Here is a 22,469-nt window from a genome sequence, read left to right as displayed (position 1 = left end):
CGCCCCCCTGGCTTCGTGAAGTAGCCAGTGTTGCCAGATCTCGCGAGAGAAACAAGCAAACCAGGTCTTCTGATTGCGTTTCTCTCGTGAGATCTGGCAACACTTAGAAACTCAGCACCTTATACCTTGGTGGTTCCATTTGCTTATTACAGTGATACATTATTCATACTGTCTGAATCCCCCTAACTATTATGCAACACCCTCAGTACCATAAATGACAACTGTCCTTGTACATACAAATGACAGCTGATCATTTTAACCACTTTCATACATACAAAATATGTTTATTCAGTAATTTAATTGTCTTCATGAAGTGAAAGAAGAGTGAAGAATCAGCTTAACAAATTATATTACCACTAAACCACACAGGAAATAAAAGGAAGTCCAGAACACCCAGCATGGCAAGAATAATCTAAATCTTTATTGCGTATTTCAGTTTATTATTCCACACAAAAGAACATTTTCACTTGTCAAGGCACACCAGTCACCAGTGGCACGGCACAACATAGTAATCTAACAGCCAGTGATGGGCAAGCTACTTGGAAAATGTAGTAAGCTAAGCTACCAGTTACTCTCGATTAAATATAGCTAAACTACATTGAAGCTATCCCCAGAGAAATGTAGCAAGCTAAGCTACGAGCAACATGGCAAAAGCAGCTTGCTACATCAAAGCTACTTTTTTTCTCAGATTGAATCAACTTCATGTCAAAGAACAACTTTCCACCAAACAAATAGGCAGGCAAAAAAAAATGTTATTTTGATTATTTATTATATTATAAAACACACTGAAACTCTCACTGGCACAATATTCAAAAACAGACAATAAAACCTGAACATCTTCTTCATCACTCCCTCTGGCTCTGCCATCTTTCAAAGTTCGTTGCTGATGTGACTTCGCCAGCACATGACATATTTTTCCCTACCCTTAACCAATCATCAGTCTTCATTGCCTAAACCCAACCCAATCAGAGGCAGAGTAGTGCCGGGTCTTGCTGCAAGAGATGCAAGGGTGCTAAAAAGCAAGGCTGAGACAACAACACTTGTTGTCCATCATAATGGAACTGGAAGTGCTTTATTGGCTACACAGGCACACTTGACATAATGCAATGTCTCCTCCTGTTTAATCCAAACTGCAGAAGAAATCTCCACTGTGTGCTTTGCTCATGGATTTTCTCTGGCAAGTAGCTTGTAGCTTTTGCGGAAAGCTACAAGCTACTTGGGTCTATAAATAGCTTAGCTACTGAAAAAGCTACTTGGTTCAAAAGTAGTGAAGCTACCACCAAGCTACTGAGAAATGTAGTTAAGCTATGTAGCTTCGCTACTTGTAGCAAGCTACTGCCCAACACTGCTAACAGCTAACATTGCACTCTGAAATTTTGAGGAACTGAAATACTGGAGTAACACCAAAAGTTAGTTATCTAGTGGTGAATAATGTGCTTAACGATGACACAATTGTCATGGAGGTCAAAAACACATTTCCTAAGATGATTACATGTTTTATGAATGTTAAAACTGAAATAATACATTAATCCATGTCTTTGCACACAGTATGAAGAATGTAGTAGTGCATGTAAAACATCAGACAACTTGTAAAAATATTCCAATTGAATATTGTAAGGAAATGGCTAAGTGAGAAAGCTCAAATTAAAGTTGCAGCAATTACTGAAAACAGCTAATAAAAAACACAATGGTTATTTATAAAACTGAGAACTGCAGTCTTGTCTACCAATGTTAACACTTCACAGCAAATGCTACTTATCTGGTTTATACAGAACAGGATATTAAACTGGGAAAATACAACCACTGTCAGTTAATTGTCAGTACAAACAGATGTATATGCTTTTCAATATTTAAACCCTTTTGTTCATTTTGCCCCACCTGTTATAAGATGCTAGATGAATCTTATTCAACCAAACTGTTAACAGTGTATACTGTAATAGTGTGTCAGAAAGTTCAGTCAGTTTCCCTTTCTCTGTGTATACAGCTGTGATTGTCTGGCAAATATATAATCTGCGTATAACTGAGCTTAGTGATGCATGAAGTTGAAATGTATATACTTGAAAAAAGATACTGTATTTTGCTATTGTGCATCAGTCAACACCATCCAAAACAAACCACCCTCAAATCTGGATTTCAGTTCAAGTACTGTAGTAGATTTTGACTTTTTATTTGTTCCAGTAGACCTCATAAGTCCTCCTCTCGGAGTAGTTGGCTTCTGTTGTTCCTGTGCCACTCCTGACCTTTTCCTTCATTACCTTCACCACCAGGCCACCAGCTAATGCAATGCCCGCCGCAGCCTTGCCTATCCCAGCCACCGCAGTCAGCATGCATGTTGTCGCCCCCACAGTGCCCAAGCTATCTGACACGATGCTGCTAGCTACTGAGGCCATGCTGGGCCCTGCTGCCCCACACGCTGCCCCACTAGCAGCCGGGACGCCGACAGCTGCCCCCTGAGCTAAGGCTGCCCCCTGAGCTAAGGCTGCACCCTGAGCTAAAGCTGCCCCCTGAGCTAAGGCTGCCCCCTGAGCTAAAGCTGCCCCCTGAGCTAAGGCTGCCCCACTAGCAGCAGCAACACTCACCCCAGTAGCGTTGACTAGACCTGCGCTCCCTACTGCCGCGGCTTCAGCGCTGGCGAGGGCCGTTGTGCCGACAGCCACTCCCTGCAGGGCCGCGCCTAGAGCGGCCCCGGCCCCCACAGCGCCCCCCACGCCCGCTGCTGCCCCCACGGCGGTCGCCCCCACGAGGCTCACCTGCCCGAGGGCGTCCAGCGCCCCCTCTGTGGGAGTGGCCGCTTCGGCGGCGGCCACGGCGCCTATGGACCCACCCAGAACGCCGCCGGTCGCCGCCCCCAGAGCCACGGCGGTTTTCCCCGAGGCCATGGCCACTATAGCCCCGACAGCCTTCCCCATGCTCGTGCCCCCGGCTGCTGATATGCCAGCCAGCTGACCTGCGGCCAAACCCACCGTGTTCCCCATGACGGCTGCCCCGGCCGCCGCTGCCAGAGGGACGGCTGCCCCAAATACCGCCCCCACGGCCAGCCCGGTGGCTCCGGCAGCCACCAGGATCTTCACTCTGTCCAGGACTTTGGCGGAGAGAGCAGCCTCCCTCCTAATCCGACTCAGGGACGAGCGGAGAGACTGTCGCCGGCTGACAGCCCTGTCACTGCCCAAGTCACTGCCCCTCCTCCTACCTCTAAAGCGCTCCCTACATCTCTCTCCTGTATCTCTCAGGAAGCTGAAGATGCTGCCTTTCCTCTCTTCTGTCCATCTCTCCATCCTAAATTCCTCTTCATTCGGCCCTCTGTCTAAGTTCTTACTCCTCAGCCCTCCTGATGTTCCTTCACCGCTCCCTGCTTTTTCAGACCCCAAGTCGCACTTCCTGCGCTTGGCGAGTTTAGCCTGCTCTTCTTCCCCGGCGGCGTTGTTTCGCCCTTGTTCCTCCCCCTCTGGCTGCCCTCTCTCCCTCATCATCCTCTCCTGCTCCTCCCTGATGGCAGCCTCTGCCTCTAAAAACATGCTGTTGGTATAAAACCCTCCGATGTTCTGCTTCACCATCTCGTCCACCTTCACCAGGAGCTGTCTGACCTGCCGCAGGTCCCCAGGGTCTCTGTTGTTGAGGGCGTGGTACCTTCCCCCGCACCTGTCGATCAAAGCCTTGAGCCCTGCAGGCGCCGTCTCCCCCAGGTACTCCTCAAGCCCCCTGCCCTCCAGGTCGTCCCCCCGGGTAAACAGGATCACCGTGCGCTCACGGACCGCGTCCTCCCCAAATATCTGGCTCATCTCGCCCACGGCCCGGTTCTCGTCATCTGTGAATCGTCCCAGAGGCACCACCAGGAGGAAAGCGTGCGGGCCGGGGGCCGAGAGAGCCACACATTTGGCTATCTCGGCGTGGGTCTGCTCCGCGCTGAGGTGCGTGTCCCCGAAACCCGGCATGTCGACCACCATGACTCTCCTCACCCTCCTCCTCTTGGCGGTCTGGCCATCCTCCTCCCCCTCCTCTTCCTCACTGAGGTCGGCGCTTCCCTGCTCGCAGATCTGGGTGACGGAGCTGGCGCTGACCTGCGACAGGAAATGCTTGCGGCCCAAGATGGTGTTTCCAGACGCGCTCTTCCCGGATCCGGTCTTTCCGAGCAGGACCAGCCGGAGCTCTTCGCGCCGTCTGGTTTCTGAGGCATTTTCCTCCCTCTCAGTCTCAGCGTCCTTTCTCTGCCCCTCGCTCCCTGCAGGATCAACAGCAGAGTTGAAAATGTTCATAACTAAAACAACAGATTTTCTTTTGACTAAAAACAACAGATTAAAGAGATATTTCCATTTGATATGTTGAAAACGAAACCATACATGTCACTCAGTGTCATTTGCAGCTCAGAGATTCTCAACCTTTTCCACATCAAGACCCCGTAGTTTAGTCCACATTAGGGCCACAGAGATTTGACGAGATTGTGCCTCTCGGACCTAAATCTCAAAATCTAAGAATATTGCTTACTGTTAGATATTATTTGGTCCAGATTTCCATGACTATCTTTATTGTAGGTAGAAACAGTCAATTTAGTTAATTTTTTGTTCTTCTTCTTTGTTGTATACGAGGAAATCAGCGTAACGTCACAACAACAAATCACCGTAAAACACCCGGAACCGCAGCAGTTAACTAGTATGAGTTGTGCCAAACAAACATTAATATCTCATAAACTATACATGACATCGCTTATATTTTGACATTCTGAGTGAGAGCAGCAGAAGTAGCTCAAGAGTTTGATGTATAATATATGCATGCCATGTTAAAGTTGTGTGAACTGTCACAGTTTTTAAAAGGTACACCGCACAGCTGGGGCTAGAGTGAGCACTCTAGGCTCGCTCCATAGGGTCCCATTGCAGTTTCCACCCGGAAATGCGGGTTGTTTACCAAAATGCTGCTCGGCTGATCCCTCTATATTTTATATATTGATTGATGGTTGATTGTATGCTTGTTGATTTGTATTCTTTGGAATGAATTCTAAAAAAAAAAAATCCCGGTGGTGCTGTGACAAAAATAAATAAAAGAAAAATACATTATTTGTGTGATTCTTCCTCAACATGGGTGAAGAAAATCAACCTGAAAGGTCAACAGAAATAATGGTGAAATTGAACAATTCATCAATGTGCAGTAGGGACCCCCATGAACTCCAGGCTCAAGGGCCCCTGGTGGTCCCCGGACCCCACGTTGAGAACCACTGACCATAGCCTCAACACGAGACTCATCAGTCATTCTCTCGCGTTGAGGCTACACTGACCTAGCTGATCACGTTTTCAGTTTCAACTATGTATTCCGTGTAGACAAATAAGAATCCAACACAAGCTTTAAGGTCAATACTGCTACAACCACAGTGAGGAACATTCCGTGCAGAAACAAAAACATTACAATGCCAACCCGTTACAGCTGGCCACAATCACACAGAAACAGAAACACACACACAGTAGCAGGTAGTTATAAACCAAATAACGTAACTCATGATACACCAAACATTAACTTAAAGATCAAAGAGATCAAATGGCTTAACTAGCTTAGCATGTCCGCTGCCGCAGCTAATTTAGCGTTAGCAAGCTAAGCTAACCTTGTTTTTAGCAAGTTGCGTGGCTTTTGACAACTTGAGCAACAGCAGCTATCAAATGACAACTTGAGCAACAGCAGCTATCAAATGACCTTACCAGACGCCACGTTATTAGACATATCTCAGTCTAAATTAAAGCAGCTCTCCTACATGCAGGCTTTCGTTTTGGTCGGTGTAGTGTCTGTACTCTGTAGCTCAAAGTCAACTCTTCTGCATAAACAAAAACATAAAACTCAGCTATAAAAACGTCATCTGTGGCTGCCTGCCCCCTGTTGGCTGACCTATTCAACCAGCACGGTCTGCCACTGACTATTGACAGACAGAAACACGCACGCACACGCAAATCAACAAACACTTTATAATAGTCACTTTATTTCATTAAATTTGATAACAAAATGAACAAAGTTGTAGGTTTGTTCATTAACTTTGCAGAAATGATATTGTTTCTCTGAATATACATATATTTATATAACAGTCGTAGTACTATTTCAAAATTACATCAATCCTCTCAATTCGATAGATCTAATCAATTAAAATATGTCAATTTCCAACAAAATATAAAAAGGGAAAAAATACTTCTATAAAAACAAAACATTATGCCTCATGAAGAGCAGCTCAGCTGAAAGATCACATATTTCTTTATTTTTTCACAAGGTCAAAGCGGTTTCATTAACCAATGGGCTTACAGGTGATAGAACAGTACTATGGGTGGGGGGGAAACAAGACACAAATGGTTTGAGGGAGATTGCCAAGTAGATAAAAACGCAAGTTCAGTGAGGATCCTCTCTGCGGGGAAGGAAAAAACAATGAATTATTCAAAAAGACAGAAAATGAGCTGACAGCAACATATACTGCACACCTTCACACACACCTAATGTAAAACGCTTCCAAACATTGTTGGACTGCAACATAAATCTATCCGTTCACAAACATCCATAGGAGTCTCTAACAAATCTAGCTCAGAGTTAAAGGGAGGAAACAAAGATGAAAAAGAATAATAATAATCAGCAAGTTTTCAATCACAGATTCAAGCTTTAACCTAACCGGAGACAGGCCACATTTTAAAGTGGCAAGGGCATCTCTGAACTTGGCGGACCACACTTAGTTGAAGCTTATGCGTTTTTAGACACATTATCAAATCTAGATAACACAATGGCTTTTGCAATTGTTTAATTTATTTAATTTGAAAGCAAATTCATTATACTCAAATGAATGATGTTCCCAAAGTACCGTTATGATCCTCATGTTATCAAAAGTGTTTCCCTTCTCAAATCCTATTTCGGAGACGGCTCTCTACCTCTCACAGCATCTTTACATTTTATTTTTATTTTTAAATTAGCTGTAACCGAGTACAGCAGTTCACTGAGGCCGCCCTTGATGTCACATCGAGGGCTCCTCTCTTGTTTTCAACAGAGCACCTGGCCCCAGACAACATCTCCACTGGCATCAGAGTCTACAACTCAAGCCGGCCCTTGTGGAGTGGACAGTGCATATAATGCTCTTTTCTCCTTCTGCGGCTGCCCCTCTTCTCCTGCTCTCTGTCAGCACTGGGGTGAAGCAGCACTATAGCTCGCTGCGCGAGCGGGAGATGCGAGGGCCCTTCCGGATTTCTTTCCTCTTCTCTTCCTTTCTCCTCCTCTTCTCCTCCTCCCTTAGGATCTTCTGGAAGGCCTCTGCAGTGTGGAGCACCTGCGGTGGAGAGAGGACATGGCTTTATGAGAAAGATTTTAAGGTGTGAGAGAAAGTGGTTTTGTTCCATTAGCTACATTCTCTGAAGAAAATGTGCGCCTGTATGTGTGTTCCTTCTTCTCCCGTCTGTTTCCCTCTTACAAATATGAAATAGAATGGAAGGGATGAGAGAGAGAGAGCAACAGAGAGAAAGTGTGAGACAGAGAGACAGACACAGAGAGAGACTGAGTGAGACAGAGAGAAAGAGTGAGACACAGAGCGAGACAGAGAGAAAGAGTGAGACAGACAGAGAGAAAGACACAGAGCGAGACAAGAGAGAAAGAGACTGAGTGAGACAGAGAGAAAGAGTGAGGCAGACAGAGAAAGAGAAGAGTGAGAAAGAGATGTATAGGTCCCACAAGCTTCCCTAACGATTGCCTGAAGTCACGACTGGCTCTGAGAAAAACCCTCAACAAATAAATGTGAGCACTTTGATCAGAGAGAGTCTGCGAAGGGAGAGAGAATGTGAAGCAGATCAGCGATATGAAGTGAATCCCTGATGTGGAAAAGTACAGTGAGGCAGCATTGTGTCTGCAAGCTCGACAGTCAAAAAGACGAGGCTCTGCATGTTGCTGCACAATGTAAGTACCATAGCCTAATTTGGCAGAGCAAAGGATGCGGGAGCGCTCTCCTCAACAGTTGCGCAGCCGAAAAGTGACGCGTACCACCTTGATATGTTGCCAGGTTTTGCACCCAAAGTTCAACTAATACATTGAACTTTGACCCCCCCAAATACGTGTCGAATGGCATTCCGACATTTACAGGAGGCGGAAGTTTTGTAGGTGCCGGAGCACCAAGGAAAATCACTACCCAGGCTAGAAAATCACTACATTCAAAACATATTGGAACATGGCCAAAAAGTCACAGCCATGGGAAATAATACCTGAAAGAATGTGGATACCAAATTAGAAAAACGATATATTGCAATATTCACATATTCGAAAGAAGCCTAGATAGCATCATTGTTGAATTAGTTCAGCTGATGGACAATGTAAAGACCTAAAAGCATTCACGTAGCACATGATTCATGTCGTTAGTAAATCTATCTACACCATTTCAAACAGACGATTTACAGAAAACTAACACATAGGCTGTTGGAAGTGTTTGTTAAACTCCTGGTGACTCCGCTAGTGCATCTGGAAAGGTGAAAATATGTTTCTGTAGTCTACCGAGGTACCAGCTTGCGCTCTACCTTGCGCATTGTGATGTGAAAGCCTATGACTAGGTGGTCACTAGTGAGTGGTTGCTAAGGTTACCAGATGTACATGATGTTGCAGAATAGTATGGCCGAAGAGGCAAACAGCAGGCACATGCTGTCTTACTCACATCGTCTCTCTCTGTGCGGTACGGGTTGGTGAAGTCTGGGGATTTCTCTGTTATTCCCAGCTCCTGTGACATCTGAGAGGCGAGGAGAGGCGACAGAGATGATGAGAGACGAGAGAGATGACACAGCAGAGGAGGAGGAGGAGGAGAGGGGGGACAAATTGTCAGTCCTCCAGAAGACAGATACAGGATGGAAATGAGACGGTGTCACAGCACTTATCCTACAGCTAAACTGCAGGATGATACTATTGCCAGGCAGCTGCAGGGCTGGGCGATATGGTGGAAATCAATATCATGAAGGATTTTTCTATACATGTATCACAATATGGTTCATGTATGCACACATCATTTTATGAGAGTTTTTAAAGGATGGCTTTACTGATAATCAACCCACTTTGTATCATATATAATCTCAGTAATATAAGCACATGGGCAGTGTTTACCTTCTCTCTCTGTTTACCTCATAGACCAGAACTGCACATCCAAAGCGTCAAGGCCGCGCCCCTTTTTGGGGGATAACACAAGCCACTCGCGTTGACTTCAATGTAAAATAGCAGTACCCAAAACATCTATAGAAAAATAACAGAATTCATTTCCTTTATAAATGACCCAAAGACACCATGACATGACAATATATTTCAACTCGGCCGGCCATAGAATGCGCAAGATACATCGACACGAGGTACTTGCCTTATATGAACGCTGTATCCAGTTTCCACCAGGTTACATGCATCGTCCACATTGACGGTGTCACGCCGTCGCCTACCCTATCGCAGACCAGTTTTTTTTTTTTTTTTTTTTTTTTTATTGTTAGTGAAACTATAACAACACAGCAACTCTTCGGCATATCTCTATCAAATTAAACCGTTTTAAATAGTTTGTTTGAAGTGGTTTCGGCTTCTTGTACCGTCGTTTACTATGGTGGCTTTCCCCTAAAAAGGGGCGCGGCCTTGGAGCTGGGCGCTTGAAGACGCGATGCAGTTCTGGTCTATGGAGAAAAATCCTCCTGCAGAAACTCCCTGCCAGCTACAAGTCATTAAGGCTTGTTAAGGCTAGATGGATGTGCGCATACTTAAAAAATAAAAAGAAACAATAACAGCCGCCCTCGGAGCAGATTCTGCCTCTAGAGCAGAACTTCCGCAGCTCCGTTGTGACGTAAAACGTGTCACAAGGGAGCGCTTTGCCAGAGGAGGAAATGGGAGATCTCCATGAGCAAAACAGAGAGAAGGTAAACACTGCCCATGTGCTTATATTACTGAGATTATGAATGATACAAAGTGGGTTGATTATGGTAAAGACAGCAGAAATCGATGTTATGAATTATGATATGAAAATATTTTCATATCATCACAATAAGATTACACTGAAAGATGATAAACAATAATGTGGAATTATCACCAAACCCTAAAACAGAATCATAGCGTTCTTCTGTGTATTCTGGTGTCTTTTCCCATTTCAGCATTGAAACCTGAGCGGGCCGGGCCCGGGGGGTTGTGAGTACTGAGGCAGAAGTGTGGTCGTATGAATGCACGGTTCCTGGGTGCTGAGGCTTCTTGAAGCAGAGAATTAATCCACTATAATCCTCTTGGCACATGACTAAGGTCACAGATTAATCCCAGAGTTTAGTTAATTAGCCTACAGATTAAATAAATAATACCATTTCATCTGCTTGGCTCTTTACTCTTCTAAAGGCCACACTATGTGGAAAAGTCTGCAGCAATGACAGCCGTTATCTCATGATCTCGCGTGAATCCAGCTGCTTCGCAAGGTTAAGACAGATGCACTCCAAGATTACTTTTCTCAAAGACCAAGTTTAATTACCAAGTACCGTAAATTCCGGACTATAAGCCGCGGCTTTTTTCCCGTTTTTTGGCCCCTGCGGCTTATATAACGGTGCGTCTTATCTATGGATTTTTTCAGAAAAAAAAAAAAAAAAAAAAAAAAATCTCTCTTTTTTAGCACTCTTTCTAACTATAAATCCACTTCTGTTTTAATTTCCTCTCTTGCCCTCTTTTCACCACACCGCGGACACTGTGTGCACTGTAAAAATAAACAACGGTGGTGTTGTGTTATGTTGTTTTGTTGAAATGTTACGGTAATACGGTAAATGGGAGCTTCCTCAAACAGCCATCTCTTTCCCGACAATCCCCTCTGTGCGTGACCACTTACATATGGTAATTACGGTAAGCAAACGGCCACAAGCCCATCAACTCCCTCCCCCGACTACCAGGAGAAAATCACAAACTTCGGCGAATTCACACAAAGGAAGATCAAGGAATATTCCATCGAACCGGAGCAGATCATAAATATGGATGAAGTGCCTTTGACGTTCGACCTGCCACTCACTCGGACTGTTAACAAGAAGCGCCCTGGAGGATTCTTTCACCAAAAAAAAGCTTTGCTCGTTCTCGACAGCATGAGAACGAGCAGTAGATGATCATGAGGTGGTTTTTCAGACGTGTCGATATAGCAGTTTATCGCAAAAGTGTAATGGAAACACATTTTTCGCATTTGCACGTCATGTGACCCATATTATCCCTTGGAAAAGGAGCGGAAAATAAGTTTGGTAAGTAAGGTTCGATAGCCGTGTCAAAACCTCCGCAGCAAGTGGAAAACTTTGAAGCAACGCTACCTAGCAGAAAGACGAGTGTTGTGCAAAAGCGTAGCCGGGCAAATTAGATAATGTTTAATGGCAGAAATCGGTCCATGGTGACAGCAGGCTGCCTGTGTGCGCGCATTTGGCACAGCGGCGAGATGAGAGGATGAAAAGCACACACTGGTGCGGTGGTGCTGTCTGAAGTGAATACAGTGACTGTGAGTAGGCTAATACATTGCACACGTTTCAGGTGCAATTATAGAACCAAATCAGCCTTTTCCCCCCTCCATCTCTAAATCGGACCAGTTGTAGGCTATTAGGCTACCTTTTTTCCTCTGCCTGTCGCGCTGACTGCATTCACGCAGCCAGCAACATTTTGCGACTCATTTTCTTTTGAATTGATAATCAGGCTCGTTTATATGCATTGTAACTTCATGTTGGGATTTCCATTGACCATTGGTTGGATTTGAGCATGCAGGGGACGGGATATGGGGCAGATCCCCGTGCGTAATCACTGTGGCAGCTGCTGCAACGGGGAATCACTCAAACGCAACTTCAATGGAAACGCCTACAAGTCGCAATTGTACATTGTCGAAGTTGTAGAAATATCGCAATTCTTTTGCGAAAAACTGTAATGGAAACACAGCTATAGATGAAGAGGAGTTCGTTGGTTTTGAGTGACAATGAAGGAGAGAGGAGAGTGGTTGACGAAGCCACCCTGAACCTGTTCGTTTCCGACACTGAAGATGAGGACTTTGGTGGTTTCAGTACGCAGGAAGAAGAGGAAGACGAGCATTAGTGACTTGACTTCTCTGGTTACAGGTTTGCTGCACATATAGCCTATTGTTGTGTGATTTTGTCTGGGGATTAGTGACCTGACTTTTGTTTTGTTTTGTTGAAATGTTAATAAATGGGAGCTTCCCCAAACAGCCATCGCTTTCCCGACATTCCTCTCTGTGCACGAACCCTTTCATATGGTAATTAAACATCAAAACACCCGCGGCTTATAGACCGGTGCGGCTTATAGAAGAAAAAAATAGTCAATTTTGGTCCCGCGGCTTATACACCGGTGCGTCTTATAGTCCGGAATTTACGGTAATAAATTACATACTGATAACCTCATCAATACTGATGCCACTAGTTTATTTTAAATCGTGGAAAAAAACGGCATAATATATATTGTTGGTGTCAAAAATGTTATTTTGTAATGTATTTGATAAACATCAGATAATAGTACTCTGTTAATACTGTTTTAGTTCTTGCTTTACCCTTGTGAGGGGAAACGTTTTTCATTTCACTGTGCACTTATAGGGATGTTGAATTTAATTCTGTGTGCAGGCAGCCTTCATAACCTCACTGGATTTTGACAATAGAACTAGTGACAACTGACAAGCAACACTATAGGGCAGATGGCTGTGGTAAGTGCATTCTAGCTACATGGTGTGCTGTAAAGAAGGGAATTAACATTACAAAATATTGCTTAGAACAAACAACTATGACCCGGTAGCAGCTAAAGACTCAAAAACAAAACATGTTTGCATCTACACTGTTCACTGATGATGATGAGCGTGATGGCTTGGTGGACTTACCAGTGTGAGGACATGCTGGTGGGCACCGCCGGTGAAAACCCCCGTCAGGTTGCAGAAGCGCAGCCCCCAGCGCAGCAGACCGCCCCAGTCAGCGTTCCGGTCGTAATAATGGTGGACGATACGGGGGAAACGCAGCGCCACGTCTCCGAAAAATGCTGTGTTCTCCACCACATGGGAGTAAGCTGGAGATGGGGAGAGAGAGAGAGAGAGAGAGAGAGAGAGAGAGAGAGAGAGAGAGAGAGAGAGAGAGAGAGAGAGAGAGAGAGAGAGAGAGAGAGAGAGAGAGAGAGAGAGAGAGAGAGAGAGAGAGAGAGAGAATCAGGTGACATGAGACAAAAGCTAAGCAAACATCCATGATCCATGGCATGCAGACAGGCTTTTAAGAGAGGGCAGATACTACAGACACAGGGTATGAGGATGAGAGAGAGACAAACAGAGGCAGGAGGAGGGTTTAGTGACAGGTAACAGAGTGGATAGATAACCAATCAGAGGCAGGAGGAGAGTTAAGAGACAGGTAACGGAGTGGATAGATAACCAATCAGAGGCAGGAGGAGGGTTTAGTGACAGGTAACGGAGTGGATAGATAACCAATCAGAGGCAGGAGGAGAGTTAAGAGACAGGTAACAGAGTGGATAGATAACCAATCAGAGGAGGAGAGTTTAGAGACAGGTAACAGAGTGGATAGATAACCAATCAGAGGCAGCAGGAGGGTTTAGGGACAGGTAACAGAGTGGATAGAGAACCAATCAGAGGCAGCAGGAGGGTTTAGAGACCGGTAACAGAGTGGATAGATAACCAATCAGAGGCAGGAGGAGGGTTTAGAGACAGGTAACGGAGTGGATAGATAACCAATCAGATACAGGAAGGTTTAGAGACAGGTAACGGAGTGGATAGAGAACCAATCAGAGGTGGCGGATGACAGTGTTAAGACAGAAGATTACGGAGTGAGATGGTGCTAGACCTTGAGGGCAAGAGAAAGGGACAGAGTGTAAGAGTGACAAGATGGGAGTAAAAAAAAAAAGTGTGAGGCGGACCTTCTTTGATCTTGTCGTCCATGGGGAAGGGGTCGTCTGGCTGCATGTTGGCCGTCACCAGGATTTGCCTCGAGTCCTCCAGCACCTACATGAGAAGGGAAGCAGCTCAATCACCTGCTATATTTACATGTATTATCAATTAGCGCTGGATATCTGTACCCGATACCTTTAAGGTATCGACCAAAATAACCCAGTAGCAAGTAGTACTGAAACTTCTCCAGTCAAACGGTACCTACATTCGATCCTTTTTGTACACAGATCGAGAGAGAAGAAATACTGTTAGTATGGTTTTGATCGCGGCCAATCACCTGCAAGCGTTCTTCGATTTAATGCGACGTTCGATTGGCCCGTGAGGTGGCAGTTCAGCGTGCAGAATGAAGTACATACATAAAAAAGGTATTGAATGAAGTACTTTATTGAGATCGGTATCACTTTAAGGGAACTGGTATCGGTACTGGTATTGTCATTTTTTAATCGATACTCAGCCCTACTATGAATTTATGCTGTATCACTGGGGTGGTGTGCCTAACAAATACAGCAAAGTCAATGCTCATTAACAGACATATGCATCAACGGAGAGAAGAGATTTTACACTATATATATATAATGTGGTTAGAATATCGCCAAACTCAATTTACACATAATTTGGAGAACCAGAGGGAAAAATACAAGTAGGAAGACTTAAACACACACTGTCTCCCTCCTCCCCCCACTCTCTCTCCTGTACACATACAGAGAGTAGTAGTCTCTCTCCCATACACACACAGAGAGAGTACCGGTAGTCTAGAAATGCTGACAATGTAACTCAGCCACTGAAGGTTGACTAGGCTAGTTGTCCTTGAGAAGCAGGCAGATACATACAGCAGATAGCGGTCCTCTGGGAAATGGAGGCATACAGTAAAACAAAGCCTCCAGCATAGCGTAACGCGAGTGAACGCGCTCTGTGAACAGCCCAGCCCTGAATTAACATTCAAATGAATGCAAGCCAACATGACGATGAATGCAATCATTGGATTTGACATGCTTGATTCTCTGATTCTCATCCTTCCATCTGCTGAGAGCACAAGAGCGTTACACTCCTGGAAGTCACTGTTTCTGACAATAATTTATTTGATGCTATTGGCCTCGTCTGCTCTGTAGTTTTAGCTGCTGCCCAAAGACAAAAGCACTGTGGATGGAAGCTGATTTTGAGCATGTTATTGTGAGGTGAGATGAGAGAGAGCGCGTACACGCGTACACACACACACACACACACACACACACACACACACACACAACAACCTTAAAGAGCCCTTTGAGCATGATGTCTATGATCTTGTACTGCTGGTTGATGTCATTCAGCTCCACCAGGTTCTTCAGAGCATTCAGCTGGTCTTTCCTTTTGGTCTCAAACAGACGCTTGTCTGACAGGAAGAGGTCAGGAGGAGACACACTGTGTCACGAGGGCCTAACTTACACATAGATGCACACTCACTGAGTCACGAGGGCCTAACTTACACATAGATGCACACTCACTGAGTCACGAGGGCCTAACTTACACATAGATACACACTCACTGTGTCACGAGGGCCTAACTTACATAGATGCACACTCACTGTGTCACGATGGCCTAACTTACACATAGATACACACTCACTGTGTCACGAGGGCCTAACTTACACATAGATGCACACTCACTGTGTCACGAGGGCCTAACTTACACATAGATGCACACTCACTGTGTCACACGAGGGCCTAACTTACACATAGATGCACACTCACTGTGTCACACGAGGGCCTAACTTACACATAGATGCACACTCACTGTGTCACGAGGGCCTAACTTACACATAGATGCACACTCACTGTGTCACGAGGGCCTAACTTACACATAGATGCACACTCACTGTGTCACGAGGGCCTAACTTACACATAGATGCACACTCACTGTGTCACACGAGGGCCTAACTTACACATAGATGCACACTCACTGTGTCACACGAGGGCCTAACTTACACATAGATGCACACTCACTGTGTCACGAGGGCCTAACTTACACATAGATGCACACTCACTGCGTCACGAGGGCCTAACTTACACATAGATGCACACTCACTGTGTCACGAGGGCCTAACTTACACATAGATACACACTCACTGTGTCACGAGGGCCTAACTTACACATAGATGCACACTCACTGTGTCACGAGGGCCTAACTTACACATAGATGCACACTCACTGTGTCACGAGGGCCTAACTTACACATAGATGCACACTCACTGCGTCACGAGGGCCTAATTTACACATAGATGCACACTCATGCACTAATCTGCCACATTAAGTCACACACACGAGTATCCGTGGATGTGCATAATGGTCACACTCGTCCAGACACATACATATACAGGTATATACACACACACACACACACACACACACACACACACACACACACACACACACACACAGGCATTTGCCAGTGCGGCCGCTTGCTAGCGACAGCATAAGGATACAGATCTCCAGGTTGGAGTCGTGTCTCGGCCTGTGCGCGTCGGAGTCCACCGAGCCGAGGGCCGCAGCAGCCAGCGCCAGGACCACCGCACACACTCTCCACATGGTCAGCAGGGGGCGGCGGAGAGGCACTCTTCTGCACACACAGATAGCAGGCCGGGGCGGGGAGATGTAAAATCACACTGTTAAAAACATCAAACATCAGCGCTGCCACGCGGCGTCACGTTGCTTCCATTCATTTAGGGTGACAGAAAGAGAGTGCACTTCAGGTCACACCCTTTTAAAACGGAATTCTTCCAGAATCAGAATCAGATATCATTTATTCGCCATTATGTTATGTAACATATAGGAACTTGTTTTGGCATTAAGGTGCATTAATCTTTTTTCACATAAGAGCACAGTAACGCCACAGCAGCCATGGGCGGCGCCGTCCACTGGGGTTGTCATGTTATTGGACACATTTACATTCTGATCCTGTTAGGAGATTTTCACTTTCATGTGAAAACGGCTTGGGAGAAGCTTTCTTATTCATAAAGAACTTGCCTTTTTCCCTCTTCTTTCAGGGGCCCCAGAAAGGCGCTCTCTCCTGTGATCCTGTTGGAGCAGCTGGAGACATGCTGGGCATAAATGGTCAATATGGAACACAGAGGGTAGCAGGCATTTGAAGAGAGGCTCATTATTTGCCTTTGAAACAACCCATCTGATGTCTGCCAAAACACAGAGGAACTTTTACCAACTCTGTCCCAGCCCCCCCCCCCCCCCCCCCCGCCCGCTCCCTCCATCCAAAGCAGTGGGCCGCCTCAACATTCTCACAGTTGCAACTTCCTGTCCCCATCAGAGACTTTTAGTTTTAATACAACTTCCTCTCCCCATCAGAGACTTTTTAATACAACTTCCTGTCCCCTTCAGACTTTTAATACAGCTTCCTGTCCCCATCAGAGACTTTTAACTTTGTGTCCCCATCAGAGACTTTTAACTTTGTGTCCCCATCAGAGACTTTTAACTTTGTGTCCCCATCAGAGACTTTTAACTTTGTGTCCCCATCAGAGACTTTTAGTACAACTTCCTCTCCCCATCAGAGGCTTTTAACTTCCTGTCCCCATCAGAGGCTTTTTAATACAACTTCCTCTCCCCATCAGAGGCTTTTAATTAGAGATGTAACGGTATGACCAAAATGATCACGTTATCAGTATTATCACGGTTTGTTAAAATGTGCTGAAAATGTTCAAAAAGTACTAATACACTCACAGAAATAATTTCACCAAGTTTTATATTGAAAACTCAGACCCAAAAAGGATTGATACACTCACTGAAATCATTTCGCCAAGGCTGCATGTCTGCGTCTGGGAGACGGTTACCAACTTTATTACAGTATTTATTTACCATGTTTTTCAAAGCACTGTAATCATGGTAACATGGTAATCACGGTACCACGGTTTTAATGATAATGAAAATTTGAAACAGTACAGTTATCGTAAGGAATTTGATCACGGTTATCATTAAAACCGGTCATCTCTACTTTTAATACAACTTCCTCTCCCCATCAGAGGCTTCTAACTTCCTGTCCCCATCAGAGGCTTCTAACTTCCTGTCCCCATCAGAGGCTTCTAACTTCCTGTCCCCATCAGAGGCTTCTGACTTCCTGTCCCCATCAGAGGCTTCTAACTTCCTCTCCCCATCAGAGGCTTCTAACTTCCTCTCCCCATCAGAGGCTTCTAACTTCCTCTCCCCATCAGAGGCTTCTAACTTCCTGTCCCCATCAGAGGCTTCTAACTTCCTCTCCCCATCAGAGGCTTCTAATACATTTGAAAGGGAGGGAAGAAAATGAGAAGATAAATAGGAAAGATGGCTATAAATAGGGGCCTCGTCAAATGAATATTTGATGAAAGCCCAGTTTTTAAGAAAAGGGCAGAAAACAGAAGCGTGCGGCGGGAAGAAGACAATGTACGACAAAACCCACATGACATGCATCATGCAGGGTGGACTCCATCGATGATATCAGAGAGATGCAAGTTAGACAGGAGGGTGGATGGGAGGTGGGGCAAAGAGGCTATATAAGATGGGAGGTGGGGGAAAGAGGCTATATAAGATGGGAGGTGGGGGAAAGAGGCTATATAAGATGGGAGGTGGGGCAAAGAGGCTATATAAGATGGGAGGTGGGGGAAAGAGGCTATATAAGATGGGAGGTGGGGGAAAGAGGCTATATAAGATGGGAGGTGGGGGAAAGAGGCTATATAAGATGGGAGGTGGGGGAAAGAGGCTATATAAGATGGGAGGTGGGGGAAAGAGGCTATATAAGATGGGAGGTGGGGGAAAGAGGCTATATAAGATGGGAGGTGGGGGAAAGAGGCTATATAAGATGGGAGGTGGGGCAAAGAGGCTATATAAGAAAGAGAATGATTGTGACAGAGGCAAAAGGAGGATGGGGAGGCAAGAGAGGGTGTTGGGGGGGTGGGTTGGAGGGGTGGGAAGGAGGGGCCCTGAGGGAGGCAACAGCTTTTCTGCTGAATATTTCATCTGCCTTCGCCAAGACGCTGCAAAGTAAAACTGAAAGACACAAGGACAGGAGAGAGCGAGGGTGAGATGGATTTGGAGCGCGAGGCTGTGCGAGAGGAGGAGAAAGCGCCAGGGACTTGATTTGAACTGATAGAATTAATCTTTACAAGTCTGGCTGCCGATTCTCCAATCTGAAGGACTGGGAAGTGAGCTACTTGCCGAGGAACCAATTTTCCCCTCGCTGCTCCCATCTCACTATGCACCCGCCGAACGTCTCGTGGGTAGGAATGTTCATTTGGCCTGAATGTGTGTCCCCCCCCCCCCTGTTCCCCCCCCCCTAACAACCTCATTCCCATCAGCGAGGAAAATAATATGCTCCAAGACATCCATTCCCCATCTCAGAGGGTTTATAACATAGACCAGCTCTGATCAATTTACACAGAAACTTCTCTCCCTGTTTTACAGCAGCTTTTGTTCCGCGCCACACAGCCCGGCCAAGGGCGCCGGTCTCACAAAAGGCATCGAGAGGTTATTTAGGGACCGGCCGGCCAACATGGCAGCAAGAAAGGCTGAGCTGTTGACAAACGCTAACAAACTCCCTTTGTGTCGGAGCTGCGCTGGCTGCGACTGTGGGTTTCTGTGTTCGTTTCAAGCCCCTTGTTAGAAACAATCAACTTCTAACGAACGCACCGGCTAACTTTCTGCTTCTTACACTGTCAGCAGAAACACGTGTTTTTTCCAGAGGACCGCTGAGTGAAGAAAAGAAAGTGTTCGGGTAAGACCAATTTGTGCATTCTGAGAACATCTTTTGGATCGCTTCCCAGCTTTCTGAGAAACAGCGCACTAAATATCCGTAAGTGCTGGTCAAAAGAGCCAATATTTCTAGATAACAGCCAGGGAAGACAAGAGGGCTTCGCCCAGATGTGTAGTAGTGCTATCTGGAGAACTGGGGGAGCCCACCTACATATGAGGAACAACACCCCCCAATTTGACTATTGTAAAAACAAACCTTGAAGAAAAAGTGCAGTTCGCTCCCCTGCGCTCCCCCATGCACTACTACACCCCCGGCCTCGTCTCTCCTACGGCTGCGAGCTGTGTGAGGTGTCTGCGTGCTTCCCAGCAGACAGCGAGGCTGCTCTGACACATATTTTATGAGCAAGAAGATGATCACCATTGGCACGATTGACTTGAGTCAACACGTATCCTGCAGGCAGCACTGGGCTGGCGTTTCAGCGCGACCAGGCACAGTGCTGAGATTTTAAGAGGTGACGTGCAAAGGACGCAACACTTCAGTCATCATCTCTCAACATGGCACCGCCAGCACAGAAACAAGTCTCTAAATGCATCTATTAACTGTAAGCAAGCAGGCAACCGCAACCTCATCACACAGGTCAGGCACTTTAGAAAATAAGACGTAGGAAAATCTCGCTGTAAAACCACATCGCATTTTGAGATGTGATTATTACACTTGGCTACACGCTCGCTGACCAAATGAGATTGCCTACTTTACAGCGAGCAAACATGTTCCAGAGGCGATCATGTGGCAGCCAGGCGATATAGAGATGTTCATTTTGAGTGCTCTTTGATTTGAACATTACACGGGGTTACCTAGGGGAGGAATGAGCTCTTTGATGGATACATCATCACTAACATGCATTCCAGTTTGGTTACTGCTCCTCTGCCTCTAGCTATGAGACGACAGCATCTCCACAACCCAATTCTCCTCCACGCATCTCACTGGGAGAGGTGTACGCTGCATTTAGTCCAGGAGGAATAACAGCACACACACATTCCGCTAGAGTAGCCCCGCAAGAAGCCTTGTCCTCTTTAATATTCTCCCTGGGGGGATCCTGAGCTGGATCGATTCCCCTTCAGCCGACTGACAGATGTTCAGTATTCCAGGAGGGGAGGGGAGGAGGACCCCGCTTCAGATCGGATCTGTCGCTGTGGCACCAGTCGGGCGGCGGGCCAGGTGCCTCTGCCAAGGGGAGGTCCAAAAGGCAGAGTGGTTCTTCCTGAAGCCGTTGTAAGCGCACATAAAATCTCTTGGCCAGGGGATACTTTGTTCTCTACCAGCAACATTCTCCTGTGGCACAGGAGTTGACGTTTGATTTCCTGTGTGGGAGACCCGGGTTCAAATCCGCTACGGTACATAAGCACCAGCCAGGTCTCATCACACTATAGACTCGTGAAGATAGCTCCAGTGCATCCCCAAGCCCCCAGGTGTGATACATTTATCCAATATCCTACACTGTAATTAACTATTCTGACACCTCTCCAATCTTGGCAAATCAAACCTAAAGGCTACCACGAGAGGGAAGGCAGATGCATTAACTGACCACCTCTGTGTGACATTAATTTTATGAGACAAAACTAGCTGAGGTGAAAGCACACGGTGAGGCTAGGGCAGGCTATCAGACAGCTGGATGTGCTGTGGGAACAGATCCAGATCCCCCTCAGGCTGTAAGCTTACCATGGGAGGTTTGAGGTTCAAGGACTGACACATCATCTCTCTCTGCCATCCTTCATGCAGAGGGAGCGCCGCGGACATGCGTAATGGTGATGATGATGGCTGTATCTGAAAGCCTGTCATGTGATGTGGACCTTCAATTAGATTGGTTAATTGATTGCATGTCCCCTACCTGACCCGAGCTCGCTTCAGCACTGCGACTGTCTAATTTTAATAGTTAATTCACTTAATGCACTCATTAGAAGCCAATTATTAATTAATGATGGAGCCCTGGTGATCATGTTAGATCATTTCTGCTAAATAAATATCAAGTCCTCAATCATAATTACAGCCTTATGTACGATTCAATCAGAGGATTTCAACGAGGGACCCAGGGGAGAGGCTGGGGAGCGCTTTTGGAGATCAACCAAATAAACGTCACATTATTTAAAGTTGGGACCGTCGACGGATCGATGGCGCCTGTCAGCGCATCTGTATGCCCCTGTATTGGGTCCACCCAGCAGCCACTGGTCAGCACAGTAAGCGCTGGACATCATCACAAACTCACCGTGTAGTAGCGCCAAACGGCAGCGATTAGCGAACGGTGTTGCTCCAAGGAAGTGCAGTTTAATCTCCACCTCTCACACGCGCAAAGGTCCCGTCGACCGAGGACGGGAGTCGGGACAGTTGCCTTCGATCCTCAGGTGACAACACGGCGGTGCAAACGGTCATTTACATGCGGCTCCCTCTCGCTGCTCCACTCCGCCAGCGCCACGATCACACAGCACCGGCTGGCTTTGCCTTGGACGAATGACAGCGAGCCAGCGAGCGCGAATACACGGAGGAGGATGTGGTTTCCACACGGAGGACTTACGGAGACACACCAGACCGTGCCGTGGTACCACGTAAACCAGTCCCCCCTCCCCAATCTATCATTTTTGGCGGTGTACTGTAGTGTAGAGCAGCAATGATTCTCAACCTTTTTCATATTAAGGACCCTAATTTATTCTACATTAGGGCCATGGAACCCCATTTGATGATATGTTATCTCTCAAATTGTATTTATTTGTTATTGTTAGTTCATTTAATTTTGTCCAGAACGTTCTGGGTCCTTTAGGTAGAAAATAAGTTGTGATTGGTAAAGGTGACCAAATTTCTGAAATGAAAATCAAGGACATTT

General features: G+C 46.1%; 3 protein-coding genes across 3 annotated transcripts in view; all 3 read right to left on the bottom strand.

The window, feature by feature from the left end:
* Positions 1 to 2,165: 2,165 nt before the first annotated feature.
* Positions 2,166 to 5,815, bottom strand: LOC310788506 (uncharacterized protein; the record flags this gene model as incomplete). The annotated part of the gene is made up of 2 exons (XM_083650049.1): positions 5,682 to 5,815; positions 2,166 to 4,219 (listed from the first exon to the last, which is right to left on the bottom strand). Exons 1-2 carry the CDS (start codon positions 5,701 to 5,703, stop codon positions 2,166 to 2,168), a joined length of 2,076 nt encoding a protein of 691 aa, XP_083506175.1. The 5' UTR covers positions 5,704 to 5,815.
* A 145-nt stretch (positions 5,816 to 5,960) lies between these two features.
* On the bottom strand, positions 5,961 to 22,069 carry ccdc134 (coiled-coil domain containing 134). Its single transcript, XM_083649685.1, has 7 exons — positions 21,858 to 22,069; positions 16,347 to 16,480; positions 15,136 to 15,257; positions 13,855 to 13,939; positions 12,821 to 13,002; positions 8,639 to 8,710; positions 5,961 to 7,273 (listed from the first exon to the last, which is right to left on the bottom strand). Exons 2-7 carry the CDS (start codon positions 16,447 to 16,449, stop codon positions 7,148 to 7,150), a joined length of 690 nt encoding a protein of 229 aa, XP_083505811.1. The 5' UTR covers positions 16,450 to 16,480; positions 21,858 to 22,069; the 3' UTR covers positions 5,961 to 7,147.
* The window catches only part of mei1 (meiotic double-stranded break formation protein 1), a gene marked incomplete at both ends in the record, with an annotated part of 103,967 nt that continues 99,363 nt past the window's right edge, over positions 17,866 to 22,469 (bottom strand). Inside the window, 2 exons of the mRNA XM_083650048.1 lie at positions 17,866 to 18,140; positions 22,016 to 22,158. Of these exons, the coding sequence (XP_083506174.1) occupies positions 17,866 to 18,140; positions 22,016 to 22,158 (418 nt within the window). The remainder of the gene's footprint in view (positions 18,141 to 22,015; positions 22,159 to 22,469) is intronic.

This window comes from Poromitra crassiceps (genome assembly GCF_964638095.1).
Source record: "Poromitra crassiceps genome assembly, chromosome: 13".
NCBI lineage: Eukaryota > Metazoa > Chordata > Actinopteri > Beryciformes > Melamphaidae > Poromitra > Poromitra crassiceps.
This window is presented reverse-complemented; position numbering and strand designations above follow the sequence as displayed.